At 45.2% G+C, this 10,194-nt stretch overlaps 1 protein-coding gene across 5 annotated transcripts in view; it reads left to right on the forward strand.

Moving 5' to 3' along the window:
- The first annotated feature begins 2,437 nt into the window (after nt 1-2,437).
- Nucleotides 2,438-10,194, forward strand: part of ppargc1a (peroxisome proliferator-activated receptor gamma, coactivator 1 alpha) — a 37,267-nt gene continuing 29,510 nt past the window's right edge. For 4 of the 5 annotated variants that reach the window (XM_035675358.1, XM_035675361.1, XM_035675359.1 and 1 more), the window contains exons 1-2: nt 2,438-2,653; nt 5,618-5,797. In XM_035675358.1, the coding sequence (XP_035531251.1) occupies nt 2,606-2,653; nt 5,618-5,797 (228 nt within the window). In that variant the 5' untranslated portion in view covers nt 2,438-2,605. The other variant, XM_035675360.1, reaches the window with a different exon arrangement.

The following is a 10,194-nucleotide window of genomic DNA, read 5'->3' on the forward strand; positions in this document are numbered from 1 at the left end:
CCGTATTCATCCGCCCGCTACAGCCCGGCGGTGCCCTCCTGCAACCAAAAAACAAAAGCTGTTAGCATTTCAAAGATTACCTGTATTAGAAAGGGATGTAGAACGCCCCCTTTTTCTCCTTTTTCTCCTTCTGAAATGATTCCTATATCTACAAATCTCTACCGCTGCATACATAAATATCCAGCCTCTAGCAAGTCAAAAAAAAAGGAATCAAAGGCCATTCAAGAAAGGAAATCATAACATTATATCTATATTTAGCTTCCGTTGTCTTAATTGGCATGAAGAGTACAATCAGATAAGCCTTTTGACTGTGACTCACATGCTGCTTCAGGAGAGGGAGAAATATCATTTACCAGCCTATATCTCCTGCCAAGATATGTTTTTTTTCTTTCTTTCTTTCTTTTTTAGCGTGTCTGTGTTCATTATGGTGCTATTACTCAATACTCATGTGACCGGTAGCTACTATACCTGCGTTTACCTACATCTGTTGGACACACAAACACCAACTGAGAGCTTATTTTAAACTACACTTAAAATCCTTGTTGTGTGAGCGTTTTATCTCTACAGCAGTCACAAAAGCCAGCAACCATCGAGCTCCATGTCACTCCCATGTTGCCCCTATATTAAGGTCTCTGTGGTACTGGTCCATCTGGGCTCTGTGAGGTCACTGCACACACCACCTGCTCCGATCCGGGTTTTTGCCGTGGCTTCTGGGTAGCTTCTCTGGGCACGCGTGGAGAGGCAGATGTATAGATTTAGTGGTACAAATGCCCTCAGACACTCATAAGCATAACACAGACACGCATATAATGTCTTACTGCACACACAGGGCTTACACTGGCATGCTCCACACACAATCTGTACAATTTACATTTCCAGTCATTTTGTGTTTAATGAGACTTACTGTATGTGTTTCACTAATATAGGGAGACAATCGCTCCTCGCATGCTCAGGTGGACTTAATAGGCTTACAAGACTAAAAATTGGATTGGGGTTAGCGCTTTCCATGGAGGGAGAAATGTATTGTCAGATGTTAATTTCCTGAAAATAATGTCTAAACAGAAAGCAGTCCTCTCTGCATGTACTATTTGTTCAAGATCTCATGCAACACTGTGGATCATCATTCATAATTGTCTTGCAAAGGCACTCCCTGTGTGACAATAATGATCATTTACATATAGAATGATGTTTCTGTTCATCAGTGACATAGCATTTAAGGGTTGAAAGAGAATTCCTCCTGCAGTTAGCCCCTCAGTCCGCCCAACAGAAAAAAAAAACCTCACTTTGTTTGAAATGTCCACAAAGCTTTTGTTTTTATTTAACCGAGGTCCTGTTGCCTATACACGTCCTGTTGACACTGTATACACGGTTGATACCGCCACCTGTCCTTTTTATTGCCTCTGAATGGACAAAGAAATACTTTCCAAAAGACTGAATTACCTCCTTGATACTCTGCACGATAAACAACAGACATTTGAGGTTACAGTCTTGTGCTCATTCAGGAATGGTGCAAACAATGTAAACTAATTATCTATTCATGGACGATCATTTAATTAAACACAAATGAGAGCTTCTTTTTTCTTTATATTCATGATCCTGGAAAAAGACATTGTGTGACTATTCTATTATTTTCTACATTATAGGGTCTTTTTGTGCGTGCGGAGGATCTCAGTGCTTTATTATTACGCATTCTGGCAGAGGAGTCCCGGTAGGTGCGGTGACATTTTTACAGGAGCAGCTTTGTAAAACGTTTACTGACACTTTTTTAGGGGAGCTAGAAAAGATCAGGGCCGTCAGTTCCTTTAAACTCCGAGGTGCTGCAAAGTCCCATCTGCCTTAGATCCCAATAGCGAGGAAGAAGGGGTGAGGGTGACTGATGATAGGGCAGTCATCTTGTGACAAATTATCACAGGGAGCTCGCCAAAAACGATTACTGATCCTGGAAGTCAATATATATATATTCCTGACATTTTTCTAGTTTAATGATTAGAAAACCTACAATTCCAAATGTGCACTAATTTAGCCAAGAGATTTGCGACTGGTGTTTACACTACAAAAACGCCCCGAATCGGTTTTATTTTGTTTCTTAAACATTTTTATTTTATTTTTACAACAAAGCTGAGATCATGAACTGAATTCATGTTAAGGAAGTCATTTTAATTATAGTCTGCTTTTTTGTTGAAATTCCAGAAACGCGTCCCGCAACCTCCGAGCAGAGCGCGCTGCTCACGTTTTTGCATATATCTACTGTATATAGAAACAGACAGACAGATAGATCGTGATATGGTTTTAAGGTGGACATTTTTTGCAGTGCACGGAGAGGATTTTACTATGTGCGCAGCCAGACCCCGCCTGCTCACCGCGCGTCACTGGCGAGTAGTGTGGACGCGGAGTCACTCCCCTGCCTACTTTTAATAGCTTTGTCATGTGATGGAAAGCAGTTGTAAGACAGGTGCCCTCGGTTCATTCTCGGCGAGGGGCAGCAGTTGCCTGTGTGAGAGCGAGTGGGAAGCGTGTGTGGATTTCTTTTTTACTTGATTTTCTTTCCTTTTTTTCTTTTTTTTCTTTCTTTTTTTCTTTTCCCGGACCGTCATTCAGTGGCTGGATGGCGTGGGACAGGTGTAACCAGGACTCGGTGTGGAGAGAATTAGAGGTGAGCGCATCTTAAAAAAAAAAAATCTTCATCTTTCTAGCCCTCTGGACTTTCTTTTTTTTGCCTCCTTGGAACGATGGACAACACTGACTATCCGAGACAGTGATTTTGCACATAAAGTCTCTCGCTGCCTGCTGCTCTGCTCGGCTGGCTGGCTGGCTGCTGCTGGCGGTGCCATGCCGCCGGTGTAGTGCGCGTCTGGACGCAGTTGAGGATGCAGGGGGATATACAACAGGAATATATGACAAGTGGAGGGGGAATGTGCGGGAATCTCCCTTTTTCACCTCAGTTAAAGATGTAGTCGTTGTAATTGGTGCACAGGCTCGGGGGACCCATTGCTTTCCTCGTAGGATCTCTGTTCAGTCGGAGCGAGTGCTCGCAGAGCTTTTGGCGGATATCTTTTCCAGCCCGCGGACTGCACGCGCTCCGGTGCCGAGAAGGTTTTTCATGCCTAAATGACTGAAATGTCTCAAAGTCAGGTATTTGGCTGACGCATGAAACCCACTGACGATAACAATCCCTTTGATGTGCTGTGTCGGGATAGCGCATGTTGTGTTCTTATTTTTTTTATTTTTTTTAAAAGGCGAGAGCAAAGGTTGTCCACACTGACTGACCGCTATCTGGCATTGCGCAGGAGCATCATAACACTAACCGGTTACCGGGCCCGTCTGTGTGCCAACATCCCGGAGGAAGCTTTGCGCTGGCTGGAGAGCAACATCGCATCCAGCCAGACTTGATCATGTTTTGTTTTGTGCGTATTTCACCGTGTCTCCTGCGCCTTTTGGTAAAAAAAAATTCTGTTTGAGCAAAGTAATCAGCTCCAAATCGCTCCCGTCGTCTGTTGAACCTAGTTTACCTTTTTTCTCGTGCATTCAGATAATAAAGCACATCAAAAGGATACTTATTCGTCCCCCCCACCTTTTTCTAATTTACCGGGTCTTGTTACTGACATTCAGCTCTACTTGGCAGTAGTTGTGTACTTGGCTGTGCACAGGAGCTCAGTAATGCTTGAAAAAAAAGATTCTCACTACATGGTGTAGACTGCAGTCTGGCTGCATGTTTGTGGTTATGTAGGCTGCGTGATGAGAATATGAGAAGGAGAAAAAACTGCCTTTTGCTTCATAAAAGTAAGGGTGTGTTGTTTCCCACAGATTTAAGAGACTGCTTTTCATTAGGATGCACTCCTTTGCACTTTAATCACCGGAGCATACACGTTCTCTGTCACTTTCAGCCAGGTAGGCTTGAGGAGAGAGCGTCTTCCTCTCCGTTTGGACTGCGATAGCGTTTATCTCCCCACTGTTAATCCAACAAATGCACGCGTTTTCATTCGAGCTCCTTTTTCGACTCGTTCTATGAATGAAATGTATGCACATAGACTCAACAATAAAAACCTTGCTTTTGCAATGAGAGAACTCTTATCCAGCAGCTCGGTCCTCTCATAATCTTCCCCTAGCAGGTGCTTTATGTGCATTTCGTGCGTAAATCACTGCAGCGCTGTGCGCCCCGATTGTCTGTCTGGCGGCGCTATTTCATTAGTTCACCAAGAAGTCCATAAGATAATTGGGCATAGGACGTCCAGCCTCTGAATATCCTAACATCTTTGGTGCCGTTTTTTTCTTCCCATTCCGTGCCTTGTCAGACTGCATCACCAGAGGGGGGGGAAAGCCTGAGACGCAGTAGTCTGTCCCCGTCGCTGTTGCGGTTGTAACATAACGGATTTGGCTCATCATAGAATAAGTCATCGTGTGTTCGTGTTGGTGCGAACCCGACGACAGATGAACTGTGACACCGGTGTCTGGGCGGTTTTTCCTACTTGGCACAGCATCCGTCTCCCAGCTTTGCCCTGAGCTGAACCCGGCTCTCATCATCCCTCACTCTGCGGGCCGAATACCTCCCGGCTTTGCCCGAGGATATCTATCATATATCAGTCTTAAGGCCATCCCGTGGCGTCCGTACATCGCTTTGCATGTTGTCAACCAAATTAGGAGAGTGTAGCCTATTAGACAGCCAGACATAGAGCTGTTTTCTCAGGCTTGGATTTGCATGTGCACAGTCACAGAGTGTAAACACGCCTCGACTCTGCTGTGTTTTTAATGATCACTGACTGTAGATCTCAAAGTTTTCCCACCTTGCACAGAGAAGGGTCTGCCTGACTGCTCATTTTAGCTGTTAGTTTTATGCCTGGTGGTGAGGGGGTGGGGGGGTTACATACTGAACTGAGTACATTGTCCATAATGATGGGGATAATTAATACTGAGCAACATCATGTTATAGGGATTTGGTAATTTAAAATGATCTTGCAAAATCAGCAAAGCCTTGTAAACCTGCCCCCCTCTCCGCTGAAACACCTTACACATCACCAAACCCCTCATTTCCAGTCCAGAGGCCCCCCCTCACCTGCAGCCAGAGCAGAGCTGATGATTTGTGTGGGGAGGAAGCAGGAACAGCTGCCACATACAGTACACACTGGCTAGATTACATAAAAGTGGCTGGTGAATAACAAAATGTCAACAGGCAGCATTTAGCAACACGGAGGCCAGCACCAATCTCAGAGCTCGGGGAGTGATGGTGGGAGGACACGGTGCGCTGTAGGTTGAGTACAAGCAGAGTGGAAACAGGTTTTAGGTCTGCATGTTGCAAAACCAGCCTGTGGAAAACTGTTGTGATCATTTTTAATCAATAGTGTGTCACATGAAAGTGGCAGACATATTCCAAATTGTCAAATGAGGGAATTTGGAACTTAATTTGTCATCAAGATGAGAACCTTAACTATTTGTGTGTCATATCCTGTAAATGTATGGATTTCCTTTGTTTCGGACTCAACAGACGGTTGACTCCTGTCCAGATTTTGATTCCACCAATTGTTCTCAAACTTGGCACAAATAATTCAGTTTGTGATTTGCATATGAAAGAGATGTAATCTTTTTTTTGTCTGACTCTCCTTGTCGTTTTCTTTCTCTCCAGTGTGCTGCCTTGGTTGGTGAAGACCAGCCCCTCTGTCCAGACCTCCCTGAACTTGACCTCTCAGAGCTGGATGTCAGTGACTTAGATGCAGACAGTTTCCTGGGTGGCCTCAAATGGTACAGTGACCAATCAGAGATCATTTCCGCTCAGTATGGCAACGAGGCATCCAATATTTTTGAGGTAAGTGAAGCTTACAGTAGTTTTTTTTTTATTTTTTATCACAGCATCTTACGTATTACGTATTCAGCAACCCCATCAATACTTGTTATTTATTGCATGGAAAGTTGCTGTTTCTAAGCAATATGGTGCTATGGAACATCTTTGCATCCACAGTGATTTCACTATACGGTCTCCCAGGGGTCAGGAGTGAGCTAGAATAATAACATGCCCTAGCAAACACAACATGCTATCGCACCCTTGAATGTGAGCCAAACAAATGTACAACTGCTACCAGTTTACAAACATGCTTTTACATTGCTCCGAAGTACAAAAGGGGAGATAACGTGAAGAACGATAAGCCTCAGGAGGACCTTTGTCCCCTTGTTTGGATCCTGGCTGCGACGGTAGGCTCCCTTATCAAAACTTGGAGCATTTATTTCTGCCCAGAGTCAGTAATGCGGGAGACATCTAAAAGAGCGCTGTGGTAGTAAACTCTGGACACGGCGGCTATATTGCAAAACACTTCTCAAAGGTTGGAGTGTAAAACTTTAATCTTTGCTTCCCCCTCTCACTCCCCTGTTTTCTTTCTCTCTGTCTCCGCTTATCCCTCTCTCTCCATCTGACTCTCTCTTTCTGTTCTCACCCGGTGACAAACGAAGTCCACAGAGGGTGATGATCTGGCCAGGGCCATAAAGCCATCGGTCTTGGGACTGACTTCCAGTCCCCAGTTCATTATAAGCCTTTATCAGTGCCAGAGATAGACAAGAAAGACTGAGATTGGATGCTTTAGCCTCGCCTCAGGAGGAAAAACCCTGTCTGAGGGTGTGTGTATGTGTGTGTATATGGTCCTGTCATGTAGTCACGTTTTCAGGGTCTCTGTTGCGTTTTTTTGTGTATGTGTGCATGAGTGTGTGCATGAGTGTGTGCGCGAGTGTGTACACATTCTCAGTGGTTTTGCAGGCAACAGTTGATAAGAGGCTAAATTCTTTCCACGTTTGACCTCCTCCGTACCACGGCCACCTTTTTCAGAGTCTCTTTATATCACCACACATTCTACCTCTGGACCACCCCTACACACACACACACGGGAAGGGGGGCCTTAAGTACTAGCTGGTGTGACCGTGGCTCCTCTGTCGTCTGAGAGTGATATGGCTTGAAGCCACCGAGTGGCTCTGGGGATGGATAAAAATACCAATGAGAGTGTATGCGTGCGTGTGTGTGTGTGTGTGTGTGTGTGTGTGTGTGTGTAATTTTAAAACACAATGGAACTCAGCATTCACTGAGGACCCTGACGAGGGAACGAGCTCTGAGCAAGAAGCTGTGTGTGACTTCCAATGTGGGAAAGAGCTTGTATTTGTGTGCCTGCATGATGCACATGCTCCCGCACACCAGCGCACGTGTTCGCATCCACACGAATACTGTACATTGCAGTTAAGCTGGTGATGTTTTCACACACTCAACAAGCCAGCAGTTATTGTATTATGCTGAGGATAAGGAAAGGCTTCTAATCAAGCAAAAACTGGGATTTCAAAGAAAGTAATACATTTCCCTGACCAGGGATTTTTTCTTCCATCTTTGGAAAGTTTCAAGTCACCATATGAAGTGCTCAGTTCATCATACGGCAGGACCCAGCTAATCCTACTTAATCTGACAGGGGAAAGTTTGCTGCTCGGCAAGGATCAAAAAGCTAGGGCTGCAGCTGTACTTCCTGCGCCCCCCTGATTGGCCTCTACACAGGGCAGAGAAGCATCCAATCAAAAGTTGAAGATTAGAGAACATGTTAATTAATGTTAACTGGACAGATTTAAAGCCTGTGAGTGTATTCTTTGTTTTCTTCCCTTCCATATTCATCCACTTCACAAATCAGTGTGTGGGCGTGTTTTAATAAAAATCAGGTGGCAGATTATCAAGGCTGCCCTGAGTAACATGTGTAACAGATGCATGCAGCTGTCACACAGGGGCCCCTCTTTTAACAGTCCCCATCAAACAACATGCTCCCTGGAATTTTGAACTGGCTTTCATTAATTCAAGTAAGTCAACTGTTGAAATGATTTGCAGCTCAGATGGAAAGACAAACACCTACTGTTTTTCTTGGGCTTTTATTCAGGTAGCAGTTCTATGTGACGGACAGTAGCAAATGAGTAAACAGAGTTTGACTTGGTTATACAGTACAGTTGGGGCCGGAAACATTGTTGACACATCATAGAAAGTTTTATTTGATAATTAAGGGGACAATGGAAACTTTCCACACCCTGTATATGCAGTGTAAGTGTACGTATGAATGTGTATAAGTCCATGTTCCTATCTGTGTGTGTTCTGTTCCCTAAGCAGCATACAGCCTAAGATCACAAGCTGTCCCCTGGCTGGCCTTCTGCTCCATTCCCTGCCACTGTCCCAACTGTCCCTGACACGAAATGTGGAGAATGATACACCACAACCCCCCTCTTGTAACACACACACATAAACACCCACACACACACATAACAGCTATCGCTCCTGGCACAGCGTGTTTGACACCTCTTCAAAACGGCCCGACCGTGAAAGTCCACGGTCTATTTTGGGCTGCAGTTGTTAAGGGGTGGTTACTCCAATAAGTTCCCAATGTACTGCCAAAGATAACGGCATAGAAGCGTGACCCAATGTCTTTTTAACCGCAGGTCTCCACTTAGATATCATGTCGAGCTTCAACCGGTTGATTGATGGAAATGCCTTTTGTTGGTTTTGGTTTACTCGCATTCCGATGTGGATGTCGCGGGTGGCAGTCGCACTGGGATGCGGCATGGCCGCATCACACGTATACAGATACAGGCATTTACAGTTGTTGTAGGTTGAGTCAGTCTATGTGATTACCGGAAGAAAATTGGCACAGAGGTTACCTTCTGACATATTATCACTGCTGTGCCTGTCCTTTTGGGAGATACACTGATGATAGATGGACAGGTGGGACAAAGGGACAAGGGCAGATAAAGAAAAGTGAAACAAAGAGATATGCAGAGATAGATGGAAAAGGCCAGTAGATGACAAGACAGACAGACAATGGTGACAGATGGGTGGTGAAAGGGACAAACCTGTGAAGCTTGAACCTAAATCAAACGCCATGGATTGGAATTAAAAGGCTGGGGGCTTTGCAGGTAGTAAAATAAGATGCCGAGGCTTAAGGCATTATATCGTATAGGGACCGGCTGTGAGTGAAGACGCACATATGTGGGCCGTGTCAGTCATGCAATCTCTTTACTTCAACAGGATGTGGTGTGCGATGGCATCAGACTTTACGAGGCATTAAGGTACTTTGTCTTGCTTGTTTGTGCATTTTCGGACAGATGCTCAGGCGCTTATTCTTAAGTAAAGGCAGATTAGATTGATTGGGTCATCTTTAGCAGGCTTTGATGAAACATGCTGGGATGAGATGTTTTCCTCAAGCAGCCCTTCCTTCGCTGCGAGCACGTGTAAGCAAAGATTAGCTCACACACTTGTTGGCGATAGGCGCTCATGTGAGCTGAAACGGGAGTGCACACAAAGTCATAGACCCCCTGAAAAGGAATTGTTACGCCCACACACACACACACAAACACACGCACACACAGACAGCAGAGACCCTTATTGTCCCTGCTTCTACTCCCTGCTGAATGCCGGTTGCGTTTATTTTGCAAATTTATGCTGACATTTGAGAGTACACCACCCGCACCAGTTCACTGCTCCAGCAAAGGGTGTATGAATTATCATATTCCACTGTATAATATGATTTTCTCAAGTGAGTCTTATTAGAATACACCACACTTTCCTCATCTCGAGTTCCCTTCAGTTTTTACTGTGCTGCTGATACATTGTTTGCACTGTCTGATGGAAGAAATTCTCCGTCACTGTCGAACTGAAGGCAAACCGTGCTTTCAGACCCGCGGCTATGCTGTTTCAAGATACACAAATGAGAGGGAGCGCAGACAAGTAGGCACAGACATATAGTAGAGAGAGATGCAGTCTTAGGCTGTCCAAGCCTGTGTCATCTTGGAGCGTCTGTCAGATCCACTCCACAGCAAGAGCTCTCAACCCGCTGCCCTGCAACACTGTGGGCTCTGCTCTCTGCCATCCATTCGCTCCCTCCCTTCCTCCCTCTGTCTTTTTCGCTCCCAAGGCAAAGCATTTGTTCCTGGCTGATGGGAGGTTGAAGCTGCTGTGGCTAAACAAATATATTCTGGCCTCCAACAAGTTCTTCTGGAAAGAAAGGCTGGAAGGAGGTAGGGAAAAAATAAAGGGATAGGGAGCAGGCGGGTGGATATGGCACCAAAAAAAGTCCCCTTAGGGACAGTTTGGAAAAAGAGCAAGGGAACATCCTTTGGTCTGGTGGTGGCTGCTTGGCTGCCTGTCTAGCTCACTCCCTCTCTCTCACAGTCACACACACAAACACACACAGACACAGACAC

The sequence above is a fragment of the Morone saxatilis genome, unplaced genomic scaffold (assembly GCF_004916995.1).
Source record: "Morone saxatilis isolate NCDOM2014 unplaced genomic scaffold, NCSU_SB_2.0 Contig4, whole genome shotgun sequence".
Lineage (NCBI taxonomy): Eukaryota > Metazoa > Chordata > Actinopteri > Moronidae > Morone > Morone saxatilis.